Source organism: Triturus cristatus, chromosome 2_1 (genome assembly GCF_964204655.1).
Source record: "Triturus cristatus chromosome 2_1, aTriCri1.1, whole genome shotgun sequence".
NCBI lineage: Eukaryota > Metazoa > Chordata > Amphibia > Caudata > Salamandridae > Triturus > Triturus cristatus.
In genome coordinates this window covers 1,186,925,756-1,186,952,414 of record NC_140581.1, presented here as the reverse complement: position 1 = coordinate 1,186,952,414, position 26,659 = coordinate 1,186,925,756, and the positions used below count along the sequence as shown (strand labels likewise).

The following is a 26,659-nucleotide window of genomic DNA, read 5'->3' as shown; positions in this document are numbered from 1 at the left end:
ACCTCTGTATTGGATGATTTAGTGCCACAGCAGAAAGAGAACACAAAGCAACTGCAGGCTCTCCAAAAGCAGGTCGCTGGATTGATGGACAGGGTTGAAGACGTGGAGAGCAGAGCACAACTCAATATCATTCACGTCATTGGTCTCCAGCAATGCAGTGAGGGGACGGAGGCAACAACGTACATGGAACAATGGTTCCGCAAACACGTGGCCCCTGAGGGCCTCTTGGACTTCTTCTGTATTGAAAGAGTGCACCGTATCCCCACAGGAAAACCGAGAGTGGGTGCTCCGCCGCGACCCCTGATAGTGAAAGTTCTCAACTACAGAGACCGGGACGTGCTACTCCAAAAAGCACAGGAAAAAACACAGATCCAATTTGAGAATTGCCAGATATCACTGTATCCGGACCATACGTTAATGGTGCAGCATCGAAGATCCGCATTCCAGGCATTAAAGCGGAAGCTGCGAACCATGAACCTCAAATATGCTCTGCTTTTCCCTGCACGTCTAAGGATAATGTACTATCAAAAGACGTATTTCTTTGAGAGTCCGGAGGACGTAGAGGAGTGGCTGGAGGTCATGGACCCCACACAGCTTTCTGGTCAGTCTCATCGAAACCGCCGCGCAGTCAGGAGCATATGAGCAGATGACGCTCACAATGAGTGCCTGGACCCATGGGTTCAGCGCTATTTCCTGGACCCACGAAGAAGCAGGTACAGAAAGGCAAGGAGGCGGCCCTAGTGACTGCACACACTTTTAGGGACAATTCCTCCCGCCGAGACTCCGAAACGTCTGACCACAGCACGGTGCAATCAGACTCAGACACTAGTCTAGCACTCTTTCTTAAAGTATCTCCACAAACGGCGGATGACCTGATGGGGTCGTAATATTTGTTAATTTGCCATAATGATGGAGATCGCTGTGGATGAGGGCTTTAACGGCGCGTCTCCTCCAGAACTCATGTATCCTTTTGCTCTGGTTCTTTATACGCATATATGTTGATTGTATTGTTATATGTTATTTGATCGGGCTCAGAGGAGCTCCTATTGATTGATATGACCTTTCACATGATGGCTATGGCTACAAAATTCTCACTAAGGTCTTGGCAAATAGGATACAGCCATATCTTAATAAATTGATCCACATTGACCAATGTGGATTTATCCCAGCCAGGAGCACCTCACTGATCAGATTATGTCAATGGATTTTACATGTCACCACAGTGCCGGCTGCATATTATTAGACATGAGGCAGGCATTTGACACATTATCGTGGGAATATATGTTCAAAGCCATTGGACGATTCGGCTTACCCCCTGAATATCTTAAATGGATAAAGCTATTATACGCCGCTCCAACGGCAAGAGTCCGATCTGGAAAACTAATCTCTAACGAATATGACATACACAGAGGCACATGGCAGGGATGCCCCCTGTCTCCAATATTATTTGTCCTAGCGTTAGAACCATTGGCACTCCGTCTCCGATTGGAGGCTACACAATGCGGTCTAGCTATAGGCACTGCGACACACCTGGTGTCGGCGTATGCTGACGACATAATACTATATGCGTCGGACATACTGGAGGGCCTGGGCCCAGTCCTTCGTATTTTTGCCAACTTTGAATTAATATCAGGTTTAGCCATCAATGAATCCAAATCAAACGCTTTCTTTTTCCACAATCGCGTGAACCCGGACAATATCCAATTTGGGAGACTCACATTGCCGACGGCCCCACACACCTTTAAATATTCGGGTCTTAATATATACCGTTTGCAGGCGAACATGTTGGAGGGTAACCTCTAGAAGGCTGTACGGAGTATCCGATCCCAGGTGGATTTCTGGGTTACGCTTCCCTTATCAGTTATTGGACACGTGGCGTTATCCAAAATGGTGGCGCTCCCTCGCCTTTTATATTATTTTACGAACCTACCTTTGGTGGTACCACCGATTATTTTTAGCACACTAGATACCATTTTACTAGATCACCGCAGAATCAGTCTTAAGAAACTCCAGTTGGACACGCGGGGGCAGCGGCCTAGGAGCGCCTGACTTTCGGGCATATTATTATGCATACCACTTATCAGTGGTTATCCTACTGGACGGCGGGACATAATTTGCAAGAAATATATTACACTGCTAAACATATCGAGCAAGGAGTGTACAACACTTTGCTTCTGCCACACGGCAAGCCTCCACTGACATTACCACCTCTGCTGCACACTGCTTTACAATGCTGGAAGAAAGATCTGAAATACACCTCCACCGGTGGGTTTTATGCAGAAAATATCCTGATAGTGGGTATACCACTGGCGAGTGGCAGATTAACGCAACAGGCACTCAGACCCTGGTTGGATGCTGGGGTGGAGTCTGTTGGGGCGTTATTCAATGGTGGGACACTGATGGACCATGACGCATTTACAAGAGGAACGGGGGTACCTAACACGTTGTACATGACACATGCCGCTCGTTTGCATTATATCAAAAAACACTGGGCTCCTCAGCGGGAAGAACCCCAAGTGAATGGATTATTTAGGTCTCTGTATTATATGGGACACTGCAGTCATCTTATTAAGTGGTTGTACACTAGTGCCCGCACACATGCTAGAGTCCCCTTAGACACGCTCCGAGTACAATGGGAGGCGGATATGGAGCGAGAGGTCACAGACAAGATATGGGCAGATATTTTGGAATACTCACGGAAAATACCTCGTAACGCCAAGTTTAAGTTTATTCAATGCTTGATTTTGCATAGAGCTTATTTGACCCCAGGTAAATTACAGAGAATATACCCGGCTACTGCCCATCACCGCCCTCAATGCAAATTACCAGCAGCAGACCTCCTGCATATGCTATGGGCGTGCCCGAGCCTTGGTGAATTTTGAGCAGGGGTTATGAGCTTGATAGAGGAAACTACTCACCTCTCAATAGGTGGGGCGGTATTGAAATGTTTACTAGGCACCCGTAAGCGCAGAAGGGCCCACAAGGTTCAATTACGCTTTCTGGACTTGGCGCTCCATCACTATGCGTTGGAAATCGATCAATGCCCCCACGGTGGGCATGTGGCATAGTGAGCTGACTAGGTGGGCAGGGGCTGAAAGCCAGGCACAACGTAGAGAGGTGGCCCGTGGCCTGCAGAAAACCCCAATTTCTTTGGAATGGGACGCAATGGTGGAAACCCATAAAAGTGCCAATCCTGATGATGCCCCCAACGCTCCACATACACAACAATAGACAGAAGCATGGATTTCCCTCGTAGTCATGTGTGGATAGGTCAGAACGCAATGGTGCGGTTATAGCTGAACAGTTTTGTACATACGCATGCTTTACGACCTAGCTGATGGAAGTTAGGATATGGGGGGATATCCGCTGTTTCTTCTCGTTTGTAATGCATGTTTTCACAGTTCTCCGACTATGAATATTGATGAACATGCTGCTCCTTGTATGGAGACCTAACAGGAGGACTTGTATACTCTAATGTGTCACGTAAGCATGTGAACAAAATGAAGAAGAAAAAAACAAAACCCAATAAAGCTTGTTTAAAAAAAAAAACCATTAATTTGCATATTCTCTGTGCAGGTCTCATTATTGTTGCTTGTTTTCCGTGGCCTAAATATATATCCAATTAGTGGGTAATGTTGGTGAAACTATCCTAATTTTATTAGGTTTGTATTAGTCGCTTGTATTTAGAAACTATCAATATACTCTGAAAAGGAACAGATGTTTATGTATTTTGTAGACTTTGCTAGCACCTGCTCCGGGTATAAAAGGAGAACACTGAAAGGCAGGAATGAGCGGATCCTAAAGGAGCTAGAGTTTATGGAGGTGGAGACAGGGATTAGTAAAGATGATGTGAGCACAGGCAGTTGGAAAAGGTAGGCACGAGGATGAAAATGATAGGTATGTGTGAAGAGTTGGGGGATGAACATTGGTTCAAGGATTAGGATGATAATGCGTAAAAGCAAGTGAGTAGGAAAGAGAGACGGATGCAAACAAGTTGTTGGGCGACACAGGGTGAAGTCTACTTAAAGTCCTGTATCACCAAAACCAAATGTGATTTGTAACATTATAATGTAACCTTCCTTGAAAAACAGCCCATCCAGCCAATGGCAAACTTTAAAAACTACATGAAAGTCAATAGAATGTGCTGACTCAAAGTCCACTCTCTGTGTGCAACACTGGTTAACTCATAACTAACACAGGGTCACCCAGACAGATAAAGGTTTGAGTAGTGGGATCAAGAAAGCAATACGTCTCTGTAAAGATTACTAGTAAAAGGTTAGGGTATTTAGATGGTATTCATGTTATTAATTTATGTGCTTTTTATTTACATTTTTGAACGGGAATTTTGCCTTTTAGATCTCTTACTATAAAATGGAGAACCATCCATTTAGCATAAACCTTTGTGATAGTACAACCATTGAAGATGAGACACTTGCTGTGCGCTTTTTACTCACCTCCCAGACTGAGAAGTGAGGTGAAGGAGTAATGCCCTGCATTTACTGCAAACAAACAGATGAAATACAAACACAGTTTTACCCTGCAAATCGTACATTAATAGTTTAGATGCACAGGAAGACTATTTATAAAGGGAATCTGAATTGGGCATCGCTATTATATATTGTGAGCCTGCATTGCTGTAAAGCAGTCGTTTTTGTCTAGATTTAGGTCTACATAAATCACTAGCAATTCTTGTATGGTTTACCAGAATTGCATCTTAGCCTTAATGTGGGTAATGTGGAAGAGTGGTGTATATTATGGAATTGATGTATGTACAATGTTGTTAGTTTGTAATATATGAGAGTGGGGCATAAAGTTGGTTTTTGACTTAGGGGCTAATCATGAGTGGCTTGGTAATTGATGGGAGATAACTCTGCCTCCAGAATAACCTTTACTATGTGGTATCTCCCCACATCTACCGTACATTATCAGATATTAACCCAAGAATAACGTTCAGGTGCGGACTTACCGTACCTAGTTATAGATGTAATAATAATAAACAATTTATAAAGTGCATGCCTACTTTGACAGGAGTGTCCCAATGCTGATAAAGTCTAGCTACCTAGGTAAGCAGAAGGCCTAAGAAGAAGGCTGGAACTGCCTGAATAGCCAAGTTTTAAGATTTTTCCAAAAAGAAAGCTCTGTGTTAGCTTGCTGGAGACTCAGCAGAAGAGAGTTCCATAATTTGGAGGCAAGAAAACTAAAAGAGCTACCCCCAATGTGAACTTTCCTGAATGTGGGAATCTCTGCCAACAAAGACCCGAAGTATTCAAACAACCTGAAGGAAGGTCGGGTTTGATAAATCGATGGCTATAGCTGGCACCATCTTTGTTAAAGGGTCAGTAGACATACCAGAGAAGCTTGAAAGACAAGCGCTTCTTGATCGGAAGCCAGTGCAATTTATGCTGGGCAGAGCCCATCGAAGCCCGTCTGGGAAGGTTCAGCAATAGTCGAAGAGTGAAATTCTGTACGTGTTGGAGCCTCATACGTCGTGATTTCAACATTACAGGGATATTTTTCAGCCCCTAGTCATACCTTTATTTGGCAGGTGGTACTTGCCTCAGTTTCATTGCACCCTGTATTTCCAAGGCATTGAAACCAAGGGACTCGGAATCTGACTGAGTGTTACTTCTCATGGAGATTCCACCCACCTGACATGTGATTAGGCCCTTGGAATGTTATATAAACCTTATGGTTAACTATGTGCCATCTGGACGCATGGGTTGAGTCCCAATTTTTACATCATTGAAATCATAAATTTGCATAGACATTTTTACAAATGTGAAATACCAGAAGTATAATGCTTGTTTCCTGAGTTATACCTGTAGCAAACAAAATGATGATGATGTACTGTACATCCACAAATTCGTAGCTTTATGTATGTTTGCATAAGTCCTACGTTGGAAGTGCTTCTGCATCCGACAGTAGCAATTGTATATATAAGTGCTTGCCCAGATTATGAAGGAAACACTAAATGAATGATGTTACATTGCAGACGGATTGACATCTTTGTGTGGTGACTACTCTTAGAGCCCCCACGTTTTCCATGCCAATTTGGTGAGTACATGACTGGTAGACAATCAGTGACCGGAGTTTTAATGTGACATTGAGAATACTCAGAATTACCCCACTTTTCTCATTTATCATAGTTGCTTTAGTCAGATGACTATTGTCCTAATGAGACCCAATAATTGATTTGGGGTCGAAGTGTCAACACGCTGCCCTTGGTTTTTCATTTCTTTCTTTCACATGGAGGGAATGTATGTTGAAATGGGACAGTCCCCTGAAAACCAGTATAAACTTCAAAAACATTGGACTTTGTACTGTGCTTATTTGTTCTTTTTATATATATGCTCACTTTCATCTAGCATTGCGTTGTCTGCACTAATTTTAACTGCACACATTGCACCCTTATGTGACTTGACAAATAACTAAAACTTGGAACAAAAAGAAAAGTTGTTTTGATTGATTTTTGGGAATGTTTTCTGGAATACAATGTATTAAGACATGATGGGAATACTAAAACACACAATTTAATTAGCTCTTAATCAAAAGCAAGGCATTGATCTGAATAAGTTCCATAGGACAATTGTTCGCCTAACGTTCACAGAGAAAAAGCAGAAAGATTGGTATTGGGGTGCAGGCTGCTTTATGAGAGCAGGAACAGAGGTTGTAGTTCTCAGCAACCAAACTCTGGGGAATAGTATCTTTAATTTCTGCTCCACATAACAGGATATGATGTTATAATGCTGTTAGACCTGTCAGCCTTAAGGTGGGCTTCCCTCAAACCTTTAGCCTCCCTCCTCCATTTTTGTTGATCTCGTTTTTGCTGGCCTTAGAACTCTGCACACTTTACCACTGCTAACCAGTGTTAAAGTGTGTGTGCTCACTCCTTAAAACATTGGCTTAGCCCCAATTTTCATATCTTATTAATTTGTAAGGCTACAGGCCTCCCATTGCAGCCTGTGTATGCAGTTTTTAACTGCCATTTCAACCTGGAAAAATAAACTTTATGCCACCAGTGTATTTAAAAGGTTGAACTTGTACTTTTAAGTTTTACACTTCCAGGTAGTGAAAAACTGAAATTAGTTTTTCACTACTGAAAGGCCTATCTTTCCCATAGGTTAACATTGGGATTATTTTATGGCCTTTTATAATTGGAATTTCCAATTGGGGAAAGATAGATATTTCGAGTTTGGTGTTGCTGGACTAAAAATGAAAATGCCACTTTTTGAAAGTTTGCATTTACTTCTATACCCATTCTGTGCCTCTGGCTGCTTCTGAATACACATCTAAGGTGGATAACAGCTGGGCTTTGTGCATTCCCTCAAGACAGACGCACACAAAGAGAGCTTAGGTGTGCCTGATGTGCCATATACATCCTGGTGGGCCATCAGCAGGCTGATGGAGCATCCTGGGCAGGATGGGAGGGAAGTGGTGACAACTGTACCTGAATACGGCTGTGCCTGTCCCCACACAAATAGCCTCATTCTCTTCTGTAGTGAGTCTGGAGCCAGGGCAGGGACTGTGTGCACTTCAAAGACCTCTCTTAGAAGTTTCCCCCACTTCAGAAGCACAACTGGGTATAAGTACTGGATCCCTACCAACAACTCAGTTCACTTCTGGACCTGAGGACATTCTGCCAGAAAAGAAGACTGCTGTGCTGCTTAAAGGATTGCCACTCTGCTGTAATCTGCTGGACTTTGCTGGACTCCTGCTTTGCTGTGCCGTACTGCCTGCTGCCCTCCTTGCCTGGTAGTGAGAAGGACTGCACCTGCATCTCTAAATCTCCAGAACCAAAGTGACTTTAAGGGCTTGCTGGCTCGCCTCCTGTTCTGAAGTTTCAGGGACATCAAAGATTTCCAACAACCCTGCTACAACCTCTGGACTCTGCCAACTATGAGTCTTTCCCTGCCAAGTGGTGCCAATCCAGTCCTAAGGCCTTGGAAGCAGGTATTATGGCTTTTTGTGGGCAAAATCCATGCTCACCGTTGTTCCAGTAGTCAGAACTGACGCATCTCCCATCAACGTTGATGCATCGCCGCTGAAGACAAAGACATTTGATCGCTGGCTGCACGGCTCGGCAACAATGCATTGCCTTCATCACAAAGGGTTAGCCGTCAACACATCTCCGACAGCACAGATCGAAACTGACGTGCATCGCCTACATCCAGCTGGATCAATAACGACACATCATCTCCTCTGCTCCTGGCATCAGGCCTTCCCAACCACGCATACTCCATCCAAAGGTACTTTTTCAGTGGGACAAGGTTGGTCCTTGTATCTGACCTGCACTCCATCATGGTTGGCCTGAATGTTTAGATATACCCGGGTCAAGTGCAACCAGATGGCCATGGTTGGCGCTTTATGCTTTTAAGGACTATATATCAATTTAATCTTTAGAAACTCATAACTCCCGGTCGACTTATTGGATGTTTGTCATATTGGTCTTGTTTTATTCTTGCATTACGCTCTGTTTTCTAACCAGGTGTGGATTATTCTTGTGTGTTGTTTTCATTGTATTACTGTATTAAGTTTAGCGCAAATACTTACACATTGCCTCTTAAGTTTAGCCTGACTGCTCTGTCCCAAGCTATCAGAGGGTGAGCCCTGGCTATTTTAGGATGTGTATCTGACTTACTCTGACTAGGATTGTGGTCTCTACTTGGACAGGGTGCATACCTCTTCCAACTAGAGACCCAATTTCTCACAAGCAGGTAATCAGTTCATGTTTGGCGTCTTGGGAACTGTAATGAAAAATCCTTACTGATGGTGTAGTCGGATTTTAAATTACAATTTTGAAAATGTAACTTTTAGAAAGTTGTCATTTTCCTGCCATTTAGGGCCTGTAGCCTGTACTTGGGTCCTGCAGCGGCCCGTCCTTAGGGGTGAAGGGGTCACACCAGGCACTTTTTGTAGCTAAAGAGTGTCTGTCAGGCTAAGCAAAGGTCAGCCTGACAGTCACTTTGTATTTTCAGGTCAGGCAGCGAGGAACTAGCCAGGAGCTAAATGCACAGGCTCCTGGCTGCCTGACTTGATCTTTGCTGTGCTAAGGATGTCACAGCTCCCGTGGGCGTGACCTCCTTAGCTCAGCAAAGGTCTTACAGACCTTTCCCCTCATAATGAGGGAGAGCATTTGTGCAGCCTCATATCTGAGTGCTTCATTTTTTTTTTTTTTTTTTTTTTTTTTTGAAACCGTTTATTGCAATCTCAAATAGTTACAGGTATGGGCCTACAACCGTCTGGCCGGCCGCTAGAGTGGCAGAAGCATATGACATATATACAGAAAAATCTCTTGGCGGTGCAAAAAGGTAAATCAGGAGATATCAGTAGTGCAGGCCACATAACTCCAAACCCACAATACGGTTTCCTTTTGTCGAAACACAACAACACAAAAAACCACACCCGCAAGGCAACCCGCAATCCCAAGTGACAGCACGCGCTCCTTAAGTGGGGGACCCCAACCAATCGCCAAACTCTGAAGAGGGGAATGAGAACAGATCAGGGACTGGGGAACCACGTGCCCGTGGCTGGGGGAGGGGGTCGGCTAGGGGGACGGAGCTGGTGAGGCAGCCGGCAGCAGTGGCGGCTCGCAAATACCCCCGCGATAGGCGTTCCAGGGGCCCCAGATTTTCACCCACGCCCCAGGCTTACCCCTCGCAACATACACCACCTTTTCACGAAACATACACCAATCCATGTGTTCTTTCCAGGCCGACACCGCCGGGGGCCTCTGGGATCCCCACAATTGAGCAATGTCACGCTTAGCTATCATGTATCCCAGAGTCACCCACCGCGTCTGCGGAACCGAGTAGTCAGTTGGCTCCCACACATTCAGCAAGCATCTCCTCGCTTCAGGCAACAGCGCGACACGCGTAACCACTCGCAGGACCTCGTGCACACCACGCCAGAATCGCTCCACCTTTGGGCATTCCCACAGAATATGCAAGAAAGTTGCCAAAGCACCACAGCCACGCTTACACAGTCCATCCTCAGCAAAGCCCATACGTAGAAGCCTTGGCCCCGTCACGTAAACCCGGTGGAGGATCTTAAGCTGGACGAAGCGAAGGCGAGCCGGGATGGCCACCTCCTTCGGAGAGGCCACCGCGGAAATCCAGTCCTCGTCGTCCAATTCCAGCCCATCGGCAACCCAGGCCTCGCGGAGGCCAGTCAGCAGGCCCGATCGGTCGTTGATCAGTTTTTTATATATAAGGGAGATCGTGCTGTCTGGGACATGGCCATCCAGCACTCTGTCCTCCAGGGGGGAAGACTCCGGAATGGACGCGACATCCGGGAAGACGGAGCCCAGCGCGTGGCGGACTTGTAAGTACCGAAAGTACTCACTGCCTTGCAACTGAAACTCCGTCTGCAGCGTCTCGAAAGTTTTGAATCCTCCCCTCGTCCAGAGATCTCCCACTGTGCTGATGCCGATCGTGTCCCACTTCTCGAAGCCCTTCGAGGTCCACAGGGAGCCCAACCTCGCAGACGCATATAGCGGTGACGCCCGGGTCAAACGGTCCTTTCACCCCATAGCTGCGTTAGCCGCGTGCCATACACGCACCATAACACGCGTCGGTCCCGTCAGGCGAGGGTCCGGCGCGCCAGAGTAGAGCGCTCGATTGTAGTCGCCACCGGGCAGGAGCATCTTGTCCATTTCGAATGCCGGGTTCAGGGCGGGCCCGTAAAGGCCATGATTAATCGCAGGTAGCTGGGAGGCCCAGTAATACCGTTTAATATCCGGGAGGGCAACCCCCCCATCGTACCACGGGAGCGTCAATTTAGCCAAGGCAATACGTGGCCTCCCGTCCCAGAACAGGCGACGCTGCAAACTCTCCACCTCACGGAAGTAGCGCGCCGGGACCAAGTCCATAGTGTTCTGGAGAGCGTACAGAAAGCGCGGCAACGACATCATTTTAAACAAGGCCGCTCGGCCGAGCGGCGAAAGCGGCAGACGCCGCCAACGCACCACGTCCTCCTTCAAGCGCTGGAGGGGGGGCAGCAAATTCCGCTCGTAGCGGGCCTCCGGGTCCAGAGTAATATATATACCCAGGTACCGAAACCCCTGGGAGGCAATCTGGATCGGACAGTCCCGTGGTAGGACCGGAGCCTCCCCGGCAAGCACATATACACAGGATTTCGCCCAGTTGATGACGAGGCCTGAGTTGCGACCGAATGAGCGCAAAACATCAACTAGGACGATCAGTGATTTACGCGGGGAGGCGAGATATAGAAGGATATCATCAGCGTAGAGGGACACACGGTCCTCATGCTCGGGGGTCCAGCGGAGACCACGGATGGAAGGGTGCCACCGCAGCCACTCCGCCAGGGGCTCCAGGGCCAGTGCAAACAGGAGAGGCGACAGGGGGCAACCCTGTCGCGTGCCCCGTCCCAGTGCGAATGGGGCCGAAACTCGTCCATTCACCACCACCTGCGCCAATGGGCCGGAATACAACAACTTCACCCAGCTGATGAAGCCCGGTCCGAAGCCAAACTTCGCCAGCATCGCCCAAATGTATGGCCACTCGAGCGTATCAAACGCCATGGTGGCGTCCAAGGACGCCAAGATGGCCGGTTCCCGCACGAACGGGACACGCGCGAGCACCCCGTGCAAGCGTCGCAGATTAAGGGCCGTGTTGCGATGGGGTATGAAGCCGGACTGGTCTTGGTGGACAAAATCGCCCACCACGCCGACCAGCCGGTTGGCCAGCACCTTGGCGAGGATTTTGGGCTCCGCATTCAAGAGCGAGATAGGCCTATAGGATGTGACCCGCTCACGGGGTCTCCCCTCCTTGTGGATCACCACGATCGTGGCCAGACGCTGGTCCGGCGGAAGGGAACCCCGCGAGCGGGCCGCCAGGAACATCGCGCGCAGGTGGGGCGCCAGTACATCCGGTCGCAGCTTATACAGCTCGATAGGGATGCCATTGGGGCCCATGGCCTTGCCAGATGCGACCGAGCGGATAGCAAGGGCAATTTCGTCCGAGGTGGGAGGAGCGTCCAGCGAATCCCTGTCCTCCACCGAAAGGGAGGGCAGCGCAATGTCCCGAAGCAGGGCATGGGAATCCTCCTCCGAGCAGGGAGAAACCGGGGAATACACCTCGCGGAAATAATCCGCGAAGCAGGAGACAATGGCGTCCGGCTCGGTGACACACACACCATCCATCCTCTCGATCAACGGAACCACACGACTCGCTCTCTCCTTTTTGTCCAACCACGCAATCAATTTACCAGCCTTATCACCCACATCATACAGTCGCCCCTGTTGCTCTCTACTGAGGCCCCTGGCCGCCTCCGTGACGAGGGCCCTATAGGCCGCCTGCTTGAGGTGTAGAACATGCAATGTGGCATCCGTCACCCCGCTCCCCAGGTCACCCTCTAGTTCAGTAATTTCGGCCTCCACCCGGGTTACCTCCTCCCGCTCGCGCCTCCGGGCATGGGAGATAAAGGAGAGGGCCTCCCCTCTGAGAACTACCTTAAAAGCCTCCCACAGGGAGATAGCCGAAGGGACAGACCCCACATTCTCCTCAAAGTACCGCTGCAAGGATTTGATCAATTCGGCTCGAATAGTGGGGTCGCGCAGGTACCAGGCATTGATTGGGGCTACCCTGCCCTCCCCCCTTTGGGAAGACATCAAAGTGCAACAGTAGTGGGGAGTGATCTGAAATACCCCGCGCCAAATGGCGCACCTCTCCCACTCTCCCAGCATAGGCCGCAGGGACAAGGACATAATCAAGCCGCGAGAGGCTACCATGGGCACCCGAGTGGAAGGTGTATTGCAGCTGCGCGGGATGCTTTAGTCGCCAGCAATCCACCAATCCTAGTGTATCTAAAAGGCCGGACAGCCACGCCTGTGCCCGGGGGAGGTCCCTGGGGGGATGACGATCCATAGACCCAGAAGCCACCGCATTGAAGTCCCCCCCAACTACCAGAAGCCCACCCGGGAGGTCAAGGAGGAGGCGCCCCAGGTCCGCAAACGTGGTAGATTGCAACCCCGGCGGAACGTACACTGATACAAAAACGACCACTCTGCCCTCCATTCTACCCACCAAGACAGTGTAACGTCCCCTCTCATCATGGCGCACCTCATCAATCTCCAATGGGAGCGAGTTCTTAATCATGATGCCCATCCCCCGCGAGCCCGAAGTGAAGCCCGAATGGGCCACCAAGCGATAGCCTCGCCGATTCATGGCATGAAAGGAATTACCTATAAGGTGTGTCTCCTGCAGGAAGACCACATCTGGTGAAATTCGTTTCAGATACTGCAGGACCACACCACGCTTAATCCTATCCCCCAGTCCATTAACGTTCCATGATAACACAGTCAAATCCCTACCCCCCATCATACATGGAAGCCATCAGTCGTCCCCCAAAGAGCATCTCGAAAACAACAATACAGTAAAGGGTTCGCCTTGCGGTGCAAACAAACAACACTCCACCCCCGCCCACCCATCCCAACAGAACTCCCCCCTCCCTGCACCCCTGCATGAGCCCAGACAGCCCCCCCAAAGTGCAGTGTGCCTGTCGCCCCATAGACGAAAAACTAACTAGTCCCCCAGAGGAGGAGGGAAAGCCCCCAATGGACCCCGTACGACCTCCATAGGAGGGGAACATACATGATCAGTGAATGGTAACCGTAATGTTGTCCAGAGCAAGGCCTACTATTCACCCCTCAGTTCTGATCCGGCGAGCCCTCCCCGCCAACCGCACCCCCCCCACCCCCCCGGCCCCGATCCCCAGGCAGAGTATCCAACCAGTCCCCAGCCGCCTCGGGACGGTCAAAAAAGTGCGTGCGACCATCCACCTCCACCCTCAGCTTAGCTGGAAAAAGCATTGAGTACTTAAGGTTCAGGTCCCGTAGGCGACGTTTAACTCCGAGAAAACTCAGTCTCTGCTTTTGGACCGTCGGAGTAAAGTCAGGGTAGAAATTCACGTCCATATTATCGAGCTTGACCGGTCCCTGTAGCCTGGAAGTCTGCAGGATAGCGTCTCTGTCCCGAAAGTTAAAAATCCGGGCAATGAGAGGCCGCGGCGGGGCTCCGGCCTTAGGTCTTCCTCCGGGGACCCTGTGAGCACGTTCCACCGCAAAAAGTTTACTCAGCCCCCGGGGCTGGAGACGGGTGAGGATCAGGTCTTCCACAAACAAATCTGCCGCCTCCTCCTCCCGTCCCTCCGGCACCCCGACAATGCGAACGTTGTTCCTCCGGGCCCGACCCTCGGAGTCCTCCAATCGACGGTCCATCAGGGCGCTCGCCTGGCCAAGCCGGTGCACCTCCTTTTGAAGGGCCGCCACGTCTGTAGTGAGACTCGAGGTAGTGTGGGCCAGGGAATCGACCCGGTCATTTGTTTTAGACAAGTCGGCTCTCACCAGGCCCACATCCACCAGGGCCGAGTCTATCTTCTGCGCCAGAGTATCAAAGCGCTGGTCCACCGAGGCCTTCATCTCGGCAATGGCGCCCATGACGTCCCGGAGGGTCAGATCCGCGGGCTGAGCAGACGCCTCAGTCGGGCCCGCGGGGGATGTACGCGGTGCCTCTGGAGATCCCTTCTGGAGGGTGTAGCGGTCCATGCTGTTAGACTGATGTGCCGGGCCACGGCGGGTCGATTTCACCTTTGCCCGGTCGCCATCTTGCTTTGTGGACATGTCGCACTCCCAAAGTCGTGCCAATCTCCTCGAAAGGGCCGATAAACCAGTTCACGGGTTCCGGGGGGGGGTGACCACTGGACCGCAGGACAACTCACAGCCGGCGGGTCAGCCGGGCACCGGGACAAGGCCACACCACCGCACCCCGCTCCGCAACCCTACCTCGCTTGAGGGCAAGGAGGGCGCAAAAGCGAAAGTGAAAGCGCGGGGTACGCGAGTCGCCCAGCCCTGCCCGCCGCTGTTGTTCGCTTTGTCCCCGGATCGCCCCACAACTCCAATCCGGGGGGCCGGCGCGGAGAAGGCCGCAATCTTCGATCGGTGCTCCCACCGGTGTCCGGGGTCCGATTCGAAAACGGAAAACGGGTGCCGCCTCAGCTCGGGTACACAGACACAGTCCCCTCATCAAAGACAGGATATAATCAGGATTAATTCAGGAGGTCGCGGAGGTCCTCGGGAGCTTCGCACCTACGCGGCCATCTTGGTTGCGCGCTAGGCTCCTCCCCCCAGTGCTTCATTTTTAAGCCCTGAAGTGCCCAGGGCCGAGTGTCTTCCACTGACACCTCGTCACAGAGTGGGCAGGGTCAACAGTCTCTCTGACCCCGTCATACTCTGTGACAAGGTAGGCACTTCTGTTGGCCTTAGGTGGAGGGGAGGCAGAAGTCACAACCCTCCTGGCACCACTGAGGCTTCCCTCCCTCAGAGCTGCAGCAGCTAAGTGTTGTTTTTTTATAGACTGTTTTGTGCATGCGTGTATATATGAATGTATGTGTATTTGTGAGTGAGTGTTGTGAATGAGTAGTGTGCGCCTGCATGTCAATGCATGTGTGTGTGAGCACACACGGACCCCCTATCAGTTGTACTTACCTGCTGCCACTGCTACTGCCTGAGTCACATGACTGGGTGTATCTGACAGTTGAGCATTGTGTATTTCTCCTAGACAGCCACACACAATAGGGAGCTTGGAGGAGTCATCACTGGCAAGATAGGAGGGAGGAGCAAGGCACGGCCCCACTTACACTGTTGGCCTCCAAACCAATTTGTCTATGGTCCCATGCTCCCAGCATCGATTTGTTTTAACTGGGTTGTGGGTGGGTATTTTACACTTATTAGTTGCCTTTCCTGTGGTATTGTCCCATGCCGATGTGATGGTAAATCTAAGCAAAGCACAAATCACTTTATTGTATTTAATAGTTTTTATGACGGGCTGCGGGGTTACCATCTGAAACCACTTTTTTTATTGCAAATAATGTGTGCTGATAGACCCAGTACTATGGTTTAATATTGCCTCATTCATATGGGGTGCAGTTTGTGTTAGGAAAGTATCATTTTGTAGTATCATAATATGGATTATATGCACTTTCATACATTTTTAAAGTTTTTATTATAAGTCATAGGAATGTTACCTGGAACTGCCCCTTTTAGGAAATATGAGGCAGAGTTATTGTATTCTTCCAGTTTGTTGTGTACTCAATTGAGTGTTTTCATGTTTTTACAATGTTTTATATTTTTAGACCGTGGCTGCATCGGGGAATGTATTCTATTTCTTGCCTATGACATTGTGGAGCATGGATTCTTTTTACAGACACTGTTTTAAAGAATGTTTATTTGTTTTGATTTGATTTTACATTTTAGGTTTGGCTGTTTTTAAACTATTGATGTTGTATTTTTTGCTCATTTTTTTCAATTTGTTTGAACCAAATAAAGACTTTGAACTGAACTGATATCATGTGACACACTGTCAAACACGGCAGACAAATCAAGAAGGATTAAAACATCATTATTACCACTATCAAGAGTGATTGTTATGGACTCAGAAACTTTAAGAACAGCTGATTATGGAGTGCTGTGGTGGAACTGAAGAAGCTTGAACCTCTCCCACTAATTATGAGTTAACTAGCTTTCCCTACATTTTAGCTGGAGCAGGAAGCAAGGAAATAGGTCTTAAATTGGTCAGGATCTTGGAGTCCGCTGTTGGTTTCTTTAACAGGGTTTTAACAATTGGCAACTTCCACCTGTCAGGTACTAAAGCCAATTTTAATGCCAGGTTTAAAATGGAATTTAAAATGGGATCTATGTCAATAGCTTTCTTGAGAATTGGTAAAGGGCAGGGATCAGTGTGCAAGCCTGCCGTACAAAACTGGAAATCAGATTCTGATTGCTGCAACATTATCAGGTTGAACTCAGCAAATGCAAACTTAGAGCTCAAGGGGATAACGACTTAAGGCCCTATTATGTTGTTGGTTGGTGAGGTACCTGCCACATGGTGCAGGGTTTAACAAAAACTCCCATTTCTCTATGGGAGCTTGTGCTACGGTTAGGTTATGGCCACAGCACAAGCTCCCATAGAGAAATGGGAGTATGTGACCGCACCAATTGCGATCACATTGTAAAAGTGGTGTCCGGACTGCCGGTCGGAGGTCGTTCGGTCCCGAGACTGCAAGGGTGTCTCCCCACATCGTAATGAAGCCCTAAGAGTTCCAGCAGCCCACCAGGACTTGAATTGTTATTATGGAAACCGTACTTGAATAACTTCAGTCTTTCTTTTCCGAAAACTACAGAGTGTTTCATAGGTCTTGGGAGGGCTGAATATTGGTGAACAGGCTTTGGGATGAAGAAATCCCTATGCAATCTGAAAAATCTTCAGTGAAGCACTTTTAACCAATTCTATTTTACTAGTAAAATACTGCTTTTTTGCTTCCTTGATAAGTTTATGATATCTTTTAATGGCTATTTTATAAGTGGCCCTATCGTCCAGGAGATAATGGGATCTCTATTTCCTTTCCAGCCTTTTAGTGGCTAATCTTTCCTTGGCTGGAGAGGAAGGAAACCAAGGGGCAGATGAATCCTGGTGCTTCTGGCTGTGATAAATTCACCAGTTTTAGCATACTGAGCTAACTAGAATTTGCGCTCCCACAATGCCCAGTGTTGTCATCAATTATGTCATTTGTCATCAATTTTGTCATTTGAGATGTTATCAGTTATGTAATCAATGATGTAATTGAACATGTCATGAGTGATGCAATCTGTGAGGTCATAAGCAGAGCATGGAGGTGGCACAATTTATAGTTAGCTGGTCATTAGAGTCACTGCATCATAATACTTGAGACTAACAAAAAAATGAAGTGCAGGAAACACTGGAATCATAATGAGTTGGGTAGACCTTATAAGCGTAACCTGTAAGGGACTATGTTAAAATGGGTGAGGGAGGATCAACTTCCTGATGGTGAACACGGCCACGGGTGGAATTCCGTTTGGTGTGGGCAGAACTTTCTGTCTCATTATTGTCTGACTGGCAGAGAATACCTAGCCCACTGTGAGTGCTGAACTCTAAAAGCCTGCTGGAGCAAGCTCAGACCGGTGTGTGTTTGGACACACCCTACGCCAATCCCCAGAGTAGCACGTAAGGGTGAAGGAGGTACTCAACTATCATTTGCCTAGACTTGGAACACAGCAGCACATCTCCGGTCAATCCAACTTTCAGATAGGCCCGGCTACCAGGGAATATGCACACCAAAATGCTGCTTTGCACCGGAGAAACACATGTTGTCTCCACCCCCACAGCTACAGGTAGCTGATGACCATGGGCAGTGAGTTCTGCATTTATGCATGGTGACTAGTCATTGAAGGCCACACCATGTTCATAGAGACCACACACCATATGCAGTGGAATCTGGGGCCTATTACAGCCCCATTGCACTCTGTAAAGACGAAGGCTGAGCACTGCCAATTCTGAAGGTATCAGTATACCAGGGACTTGCCCAAAGACTATACAATGCACCAAGAGCCTGCTGCACATGACAAAAAGCTGTGCACAACAGGTTCTGGGGCATGCACGCGTGCACAGATGATTAGGGACTACAGCCTATGCCCAGATCCCACTGTGCATGGCTAAATGCCACTAATATCTAGTTGTTCCTTTGTCCAAGGGCCATAGTATGTCAATAAAAGACAAAACATAACCATTATTTAATGCAAAAGAACGGTTCCGTATTGAAAGCAGAAACAAAATATTAAAATTAGATAGATATATATACAAAGTGCTGTGGGCATCATTTAGTAGGTAGGACTCAATTGAGTAACTCATGAGTCCCACAATCAATGTAATTACTTAAACACTTGAGAGAATTAATTTCAGTTCATGATAAGCAATAACATAGTCTGACATGGGTTTCATTCAAAATGTGCATTTATCCAAATTCTCTGTAATTATAAAAGTGACATTTCTATACAGAGTGCAAATGATGCAATGCTCTAGTGAGTGTGCAATCATATACAACATAAATATAAGGCACTGTGTCACCAAGGTTCAATCAACAATCATAAATTCGGAGAGATAGCCTATCATTGCATATATTTCTTAATCACAATAGATATATTAAACCAAGGGGAAGATGTCCACGTTTTGACCCAGGATAATTTGGTTAGACTCCCGGTCCGTGAAAACAATAAGATCCAAGAGTAGTGGTGAAGTACGCAACTGTAACTCCGCCGAATGACCTGCTCGTGACTTCACGGATTATTGGTGGCATCAGGGGTGACAGCGTTTATCACATCACCATTGACCTAATCCAGGAAGTGAATGAAACTGCAATTGGGCACAGGGGCAAAAAGCAGTTTCTGGCAAAATGCCAGGTCCTTTGCCCAAATTCTAGTGGGCATAAGAAAGGACGAGCCCCCTGGGTCAAGGGGTGCTGATTGTTATATTCATGATCATCACTCTGGTGTTTTAGCGTTACCAGGGATGCATGACCTGATTCCACATATCTATGGTTCGAATGGTGGTGCGTCCAAACTAAGCTGCAACTTTGCATTTTTATTGCATTCCTGCCCACTGAGTCACAAAAAGTAGCTAAATCTTGCGGTAAAGGGAACATTTTTTTGTAGTCACCATGGTTCTTACTGTAACAATTTTCAGGTTGTTCAACAATGTACTGCTTTTTTATGGATGCTGGAAAAAAAGATTCATAAACAATGGTTTTTCCCACGCTGATTGCATAAACCGTCATCTTCTGATGGTCCAGTTCAAGAAAAGTTTACAGTCTTCTTAAGAAACTTCGTGTTGTAATTTCCTGATTGATCGTCCTTTTCGTTTTTGAGATTGACAACTGCTCCTAATTCAAATCATAAGTCTTTTGTCAGATGCCTGACAGCAGCATGTTCGCTTTGGAATCATTAGAGCTGTCACTTACAATCAATCTAGTTTTCAATTGCTCAGCGCTTGTGTAAAGGTGTTCATTACCAACAGTGGCCTATCCTTCGGCTATATATAGGTATAAATAAATAGAGTGCGTGACCCTCTCATATAGTTCTTTACTTATCCACATGTGCAAAATTAAATGTGGGGTGGGAGATCAATTAAATACTGTACAAGGAAAATGTATGTTAATGTATCCATGAATGATGTTTGTAAGATGTGATATCAAGATCTTGCCCCTTCCTTTCAGTGCTGATGGGCGTTTTGAAGGCTCGCTGATGACAAAGGCTGTAATAAAGCACAACGGGACAGTCATATGGACACCACCAGCCAGTTATAAAAGCTCATGTACGATGGACGTGACCTTTTTCCCATTTGATCGGCAGAACTGCTCTATGAAATTCGGGTCCTGGACCTATGACGGGAGCATGGTGGACCTCATTCTAATAGACCAAAATGTGGATCGGAAAGACTTTTTTGACAACGGAGAATGGGAAATCATCAATGCTTCTGGAATGAAAGGGAAGAGGAAGGATGGAATTTATTCCTATCCATTTATCACCTATTCCTTTGTCTTGAGGCGCCTTCCATTATTTTACACCCTTTTTCTGATAGTCCCTTGCCTTGGATTGTCATTTTTGACCGTGCTTGTATTTTACTTGCCTTCTGACGAAGGGGAAAAGCTTTCATTGTCCACCTCAGTCCTGGTGTCCCTCACAGTGTTTCTTCTGGTCATAGAAGAAATTATCCCTTCCTCTTCCAAGGTGATCCCGCTGATTGGGGAATATCTGCTATTCATCATGATCTTCGTCACCCTCTCCATCATTGTCACAGTTTTTGTGATCAATGTTCACCACCGATCATCAGCAACATATCATCCGATGGCTCCCTGGGTGAAAGCGCTATTCCTGCAAAAACTGCCCAAACTGTTGTGCATGAAAGGGCACATGGATCGCTATTGTTTATCTGACACTGAAGAAAATATTACTGCAATAAAGGCAAAGTCATCAGGAAAACAGAAGCTTGTTAAAATGAGAGATGGAGAAAAAGTCTTAATTTCCTTTTTGGAAAAAGCTGCGGATTCGATAAGGTACATCTCCGGGCACGTGAAAAAGGAGCATTTTATCAGACAGGTAAGTGACAGCAGAATTACCATTCGTATTTTTCAGTACTCACAGTAAACTTCTGTATTGTTTCCTGAATGTTTTATGGTTACTATCAAATCTCTATTGTATTTCTTTATGAGCTTCAGAAGCCATTACATATTCATCACTTTCTGCTCTTCTGTTAGATACCAAGGAGGCTACATAGGTGGGAAATAGGCTTTCTATAGATCATGCCTCAAATCAAGGCCATATGCTATTGAATGCATAAGACGCCTTGGCACCACTTTAATTTCTATTCTCAGTAGTGTGGCATGGCCAGTTTCTTGCTCGCAGACTCCTTCATGTGGGCATGTTTGCAGAATTTCACCATGAATATGAAGTCAAATGACTTGTGATTTTTTTTTGGCTGTCATAAATACACCTTATATTAATTGATATAGCGTTCAGTTCGCTGAAGAACAATGATTCATTTAATTCGCTAAGAGTAGTAGGGGCCAGAGACATCTTGAGGATTTGTGGGGCCTAGGGCAAGATATATATTTTGGGGCTCCTAGTTTGGAACAACTTTGGCCCTTAGTAGGATGTCGATTAGGATTCCGCTCAATACCCTCGGTTTGAATTCTGACCGCCGTATTATGATTACAGCGCTTGGAATTCAAACCAGCCATTCATTTCGGCTGGATTCCAGTCGGAACTGCCACGTAATCCCTTAAGGACAGCGTTTCCACTGTCAGGATTACGAGTTCAATTTTTGACAGGCTTTTCATGTCGGGCTTTCCGACATGAAAAGTCTGTTAGAAAGCAGCTATTTTGGGGGCCCCTAGCAGGACCCCTCATGCGGTGCAAGTATTAACAAAAACGTCCATTTCTCTACGGGAGCTTGTGCTGCAGCCGGTTTCTTACTTGAACACAGACTCCCATAGAGAAATGGGAGCTTGCAACCACACCATGTGCGGTCTCATCATAATTTTGGTGTTGGGACCGCCGACTAGAGGTTGGTCGGTCCTGAAACTGCGGCGATGTCGGTCGGAGGCAACTTCGACTGACATCTTAAGGATGCCCTTTTATACTTATTACCTCCTTTGGCTCCTTCAAGCTTTCATAATGTCAAACAATATTGAATTATATGTTAAACATTCAGAAACAGGTACACACAGAAACAGCCGAATGTTGAAGCTGCCTGGTGTCTGCCACCCATATAGTAGCAAAATACATTCTGAGAAAGCTCTGAGGAAGCCATTCCTTTTTAGTTGTGTTCTAGGTTTTTATACTTGCAACAAAAACTTTTTATGTGGAATTCGGAGTCTAACCATCTTGTTACTCCCATTGTAGGTAAACGTGCTAAAGGTGACTTGGTAGATGTTTAGTGGACAAGTGCATCTTTTTAAAATAAGACATTTGCACATGGCACTAGAAATTGTAGCTTCAGTTGGCAAACTAGTCACACATATAACTATCTTCACTACTCCCTTTTCGCTAAAAGAGTGAATATCAAAGCACTGGTATGAGGATTTTCACTATTCCATTGGTTAAAGTCTAATAACCTTCTACTAATTTCTCCTATCATTGCTTGCTACTCATCTCTTCTTTATATGTGTGCACTTCTACAGCTAGTCACCTGTAACCTTGTTTGGTAAGAGAAATGGGATGGGACAGGTTAAAAAAGAAGGACAGAGTATTAAAGATATGTGAAGTAAAGGAAGTAGGGGTAGAGATAGTAATTATGTAGAAATATCTGTGTGGTAGTGAGAGAAGTAAAGTTAATAGAGAAGGGTGCAGTAGCCTAAAGAAAGTAGAAATAGGAAGGTGTAGTTAGAGAAATAGGTAATGTTTTAGAGTGTGGTAGAGAGAGAGAGACATAGGGAGAAGGAAATGTAGAGAGAGGCAGAGGAGTACAGTACTCCAAGGGGTGAGGTAGAAAGAGGTAATGTAGAAAAAGAGGTGCATTAGAGAGAGCTAAAGGCAGCATGAGGTAGACAGAGGTAAACAAGGCCAAATAAAGGGATACTAGGGTGAGAGAGAGAGAGATAGAGGGGGAGAGAAACAACGAGAAGTATAGAACAACAGGTGTTGGACCATGACCTCTCTGTAGGGTCACTCACTAACGTTTTTCCTTTTACATTCCACTTTTTGTTGAATCCGTTTTGTTGGCCTCAGGACTCTTTTCTACAGCTAATGAGTTTTAAAGTGCTAGTGCTCACTCCCCTAAAACATGGTTAGATTAGTTTATACCCAATTGGAATTTTTAATTTACTTATAAGTCTCTTGTGGAGTGGTATATAATATACCCAAGGACTGTACATTAAATGCTACTAGTGGGCCTGTAGCACTTATTGTGCCACCCACTTAAGTAGCACCTTGCAACATGTCCCTGACCTGCCACTGCAGCTTAAATGCAGTTTTAAACTACCATTGCGACTTCGAACTTAAACCCCCTTGCCAAGCCGTAAACTCCACTTGAATTACATGTAAGTCACCCCTAAGTTAGGCCCAAGGTAGCCCATAAGGCCGGGTGCTATGTAATTACAAGTTTGAATATGAATTAGGCTGAGCTCAAAATTAAAACACCTTTAGAAAGTGGATATAGGGCCGGCGAAAGGACGTAGATTAACGTCTAGACCAGGTCCAGGTCCAGGTTTGAATATGTAATTTTAAGTTTTACATGCCCTGGCAGTGAAGAACTCCTAAATTCATTTTTCGCTACAGTGAGGCCTACCCCTCCCATAGGAAACATTGGGGATTCCTTATTATATTTAGTAAGCTGTATTTGATGTTGAGACAAAATATCAAGCTGGAAATATCGACTTGCAGAAATAATGATTCAAAAATATCATGCCATGGAAATATCGTCAGCAAGAATACCGTTGTCAAGAATATTGATTTTACGGTAATTAATATTGATTTTTAAAATATTGAAGTCAGTATTATTGATCACAAAATTATAGTTGTTTATGATATCGTTTTTTAATTAATATGTTTTATTTTGGTATATATTTTAAATATTTAGAACGTAATTGTTTGTATAATTATTGTTTATGTTTTTTAATCCATTTGTAAAAATGTTTGCAGTTATTAAATTGAATGTAAGACATTTTTGTTATTTTTAGTACTGTGGCGGGTTGTAGGTGTTTTGGGGCACAGGGTGGAAAGTAATTTAATTATAATAAATTAATGATTAATTTTTAATTAATATTGTTTTTCTAATTAATAATTAACTGTTAATAGTGTAACTAATTTTATTACATTTAAATTTTATGTGCAGGTTGTGGGCTTTATAGGGTGGGAAGTAATTTAATGTTATTATCACACGGTATTATAGGTCACTGTAAACACGTTGCATGATAGAATACCAATTTTGGTGTACCTAGGACTTGGTCTGTTTTCCTTCTTGTCCGGTTTTGGTGCAGTTAATTGGCTTTTTCACTGCCTATAGGGCAATTACACCATTATCAATCAGGGGGTTTAAAGCACACTACTCTCCCATGAGGGTCTCAAGGCGCGGGGGGGGGGGCGGTTCAGCTGTTTATCGGCATGTTTATATCACATATATCAAGCTTTACCTTAGTACAACTGCATTCTCTTGCTCAAAATGGTACATATGTCTGAAATCTGCTTTTTCTATTTTCCTCCTTTTTTTCTTCCCAATTTCTTCCACATGTGTTGTTAATTATTCATAAGAAGACATTTATTATTTGTACATAAATAAATGTAATCAGGCATTTATTTTGAAGTCCTGATGATGATCCTGCATTAATCACAGATCGAAACGTCGTCGACCTTAAAAACACCGACCCATTTAAATATGTGTATATGACTTCTGGGTGCAGTAGTGTTCTCCTTGATGTAAATAAGTGACCCCCATTGTTGATGCAACTGATGGTCAATTAATGTCTCGTGCCTGTTTGTTTTCATGTTTTTAACACTCGTTGAGGATTACCCCAATGGGGTTAACCTTCCACACATATATATATATATATGTTTGATTAAAAGTGTACCACATATCCATTTTTGATTACTCTTGGACATTATTTTTGTCTCCAGAGCATTGTTTTCTATTCATTCACTGTAGGGACCTTTGTTCCTGAAAATAATATTCTGTGAAAGCTACCTTTATTATGGGTCCCATTTTAAGGCTCGCTGACCAAAACCTACTATATTTTGTGGAGACTGATGCAGCTTCCTTCAACTTTGGAGCAATCCTCTCATAATGACATCTGAAGCTGTGCATTCTCTAGCTTTCTTGTCGAATCATTTACCTCAGCAGAGTAGAATTACACAATTTATAATAAGAAATTATTGGCAATCAAAAACGCTTTTGCTCTCTGGTGAAATCACCTATAGAGGGCATCATATCCAGTAACAGTATGGACAGATCATAAGAATTTAGAGTTCTTGAAGTTCATAAAATATACCAACGTGTATGTTGCTTTTCTCAAGGTTTCAATATGAAATCACCACTCAATTAGGCCCAATAACTGGATGGTGAGCAGCCGGGAGGGTGGAGATGTAACAGGGTGGCGGACAATGATATAATAGCCCAAGGATAGGTGAAGTCCACCACCACCAACTAGTGGCCACTGGAGTCCAACTTGGTGGATGCTGTTGTGTAGTCAGAGATCTCCATGGCACTCCCCTCACCCTCTAGGCCATTAGATTCATCTGGATTGGTGTCCCGACTGGACCCACATGGGCCAGCTGCGTCTCCAATGCCCTGGGCCGTGCCTCCTCCGTTTGGCTGGGTAGATGCTGAGAGGGCAAAGGCGCTTGGTCAAAACCAGCAGTGTCAACACACATGAGGAAGAGCTCAGGACACATAGCACAACAATTTTACTGTTATCACACATACTACCAGGATGGCTTGATTGACTAACACCTTAGCAGTAGCATGTGCATGTTTGCAACATGAGTCTGAAACAGTTGCATACAATGATGTCTGGACTGCAGTCTGCCACTATTGCAAGAATCACCTTGTCACAACTCAATCTTTATGTTTGTGGCATGGCATGACTTCACCCTGTATACTTTGGCCCTTTTTACATACTGCAGTGACCATGTGACCTCACCTAGCATGGCCATGCTTACAGCACTCCTACCCATTCCACACAGGGACCTGCTACAGCCACCAATTTGTTCTGAAACCCACTTCCCTATGCACTGATGTGAGCCTGATACAGGTATCTCACAAAAATATGCGTGATACCAGGGAGAATGTGTCTAAGAAAGTGCCCAGTCCACACTGTTCTCACAACCACGTTCACACTTCTTCATATGCCCTCTGTCACAACACGTCTAAATTTTGTATGAAAGGCTAGGAATAGTTATGTATCATGTGTCTCACACCAAACTATCCTGGAGGCAATGTGGCTCAACATTGGTTGAGTTGTCATCACATAAAGCCATATGACCTGACATCACATAGGCCTTGGGACATTCCCAGTCTAGTTTACTATGCTCACCAAAAGCATTTCCCAATAGCATATTGTACAGCTTTTACAACAGGTAAGAGTGATAAGACACTGGGAATGTCCTGTCCATGTAGTGTACGTTACACTTGTAGACAATAGGCAAGGGACATCACAGCACAAAACGTTTTTCACATACAAATATTCCAATATGTTGCTGACTCACAAATGACCCCAACAAGTCTGATTGACAACACCTGCTGCATGTCAGCAGGTAGTTACAGTTCTTCCACAATTCCACATGTGAGTGTTACATAAA

The 26,659-nt window shown here is 45.9% G+C and overlaps 1 protein-coding gene across 1 annotated transcript in view; it reads left to right on the top strand.

Moving 5' to 3' along the window:
* The window catches only part of CHRNB3 (cholinergic receptor nicotinic beta 3 subunit), an 864,386-nt gene that overhangs the window by 657,620 nt on the left and 180,107 nt on the right, over positions 1-26,659 (top strand). Inside the window, exon 5 of the mRNA XM_085636631.1 lies at positions 20,083-20,965. Coding sequence (XP_085492757.1) covers positions 20,083-20,965 — 883 coding nt within the window. The remainder of the gene's footprint in view (positions 1-20,082; positions 20,966-26,659) is intronic.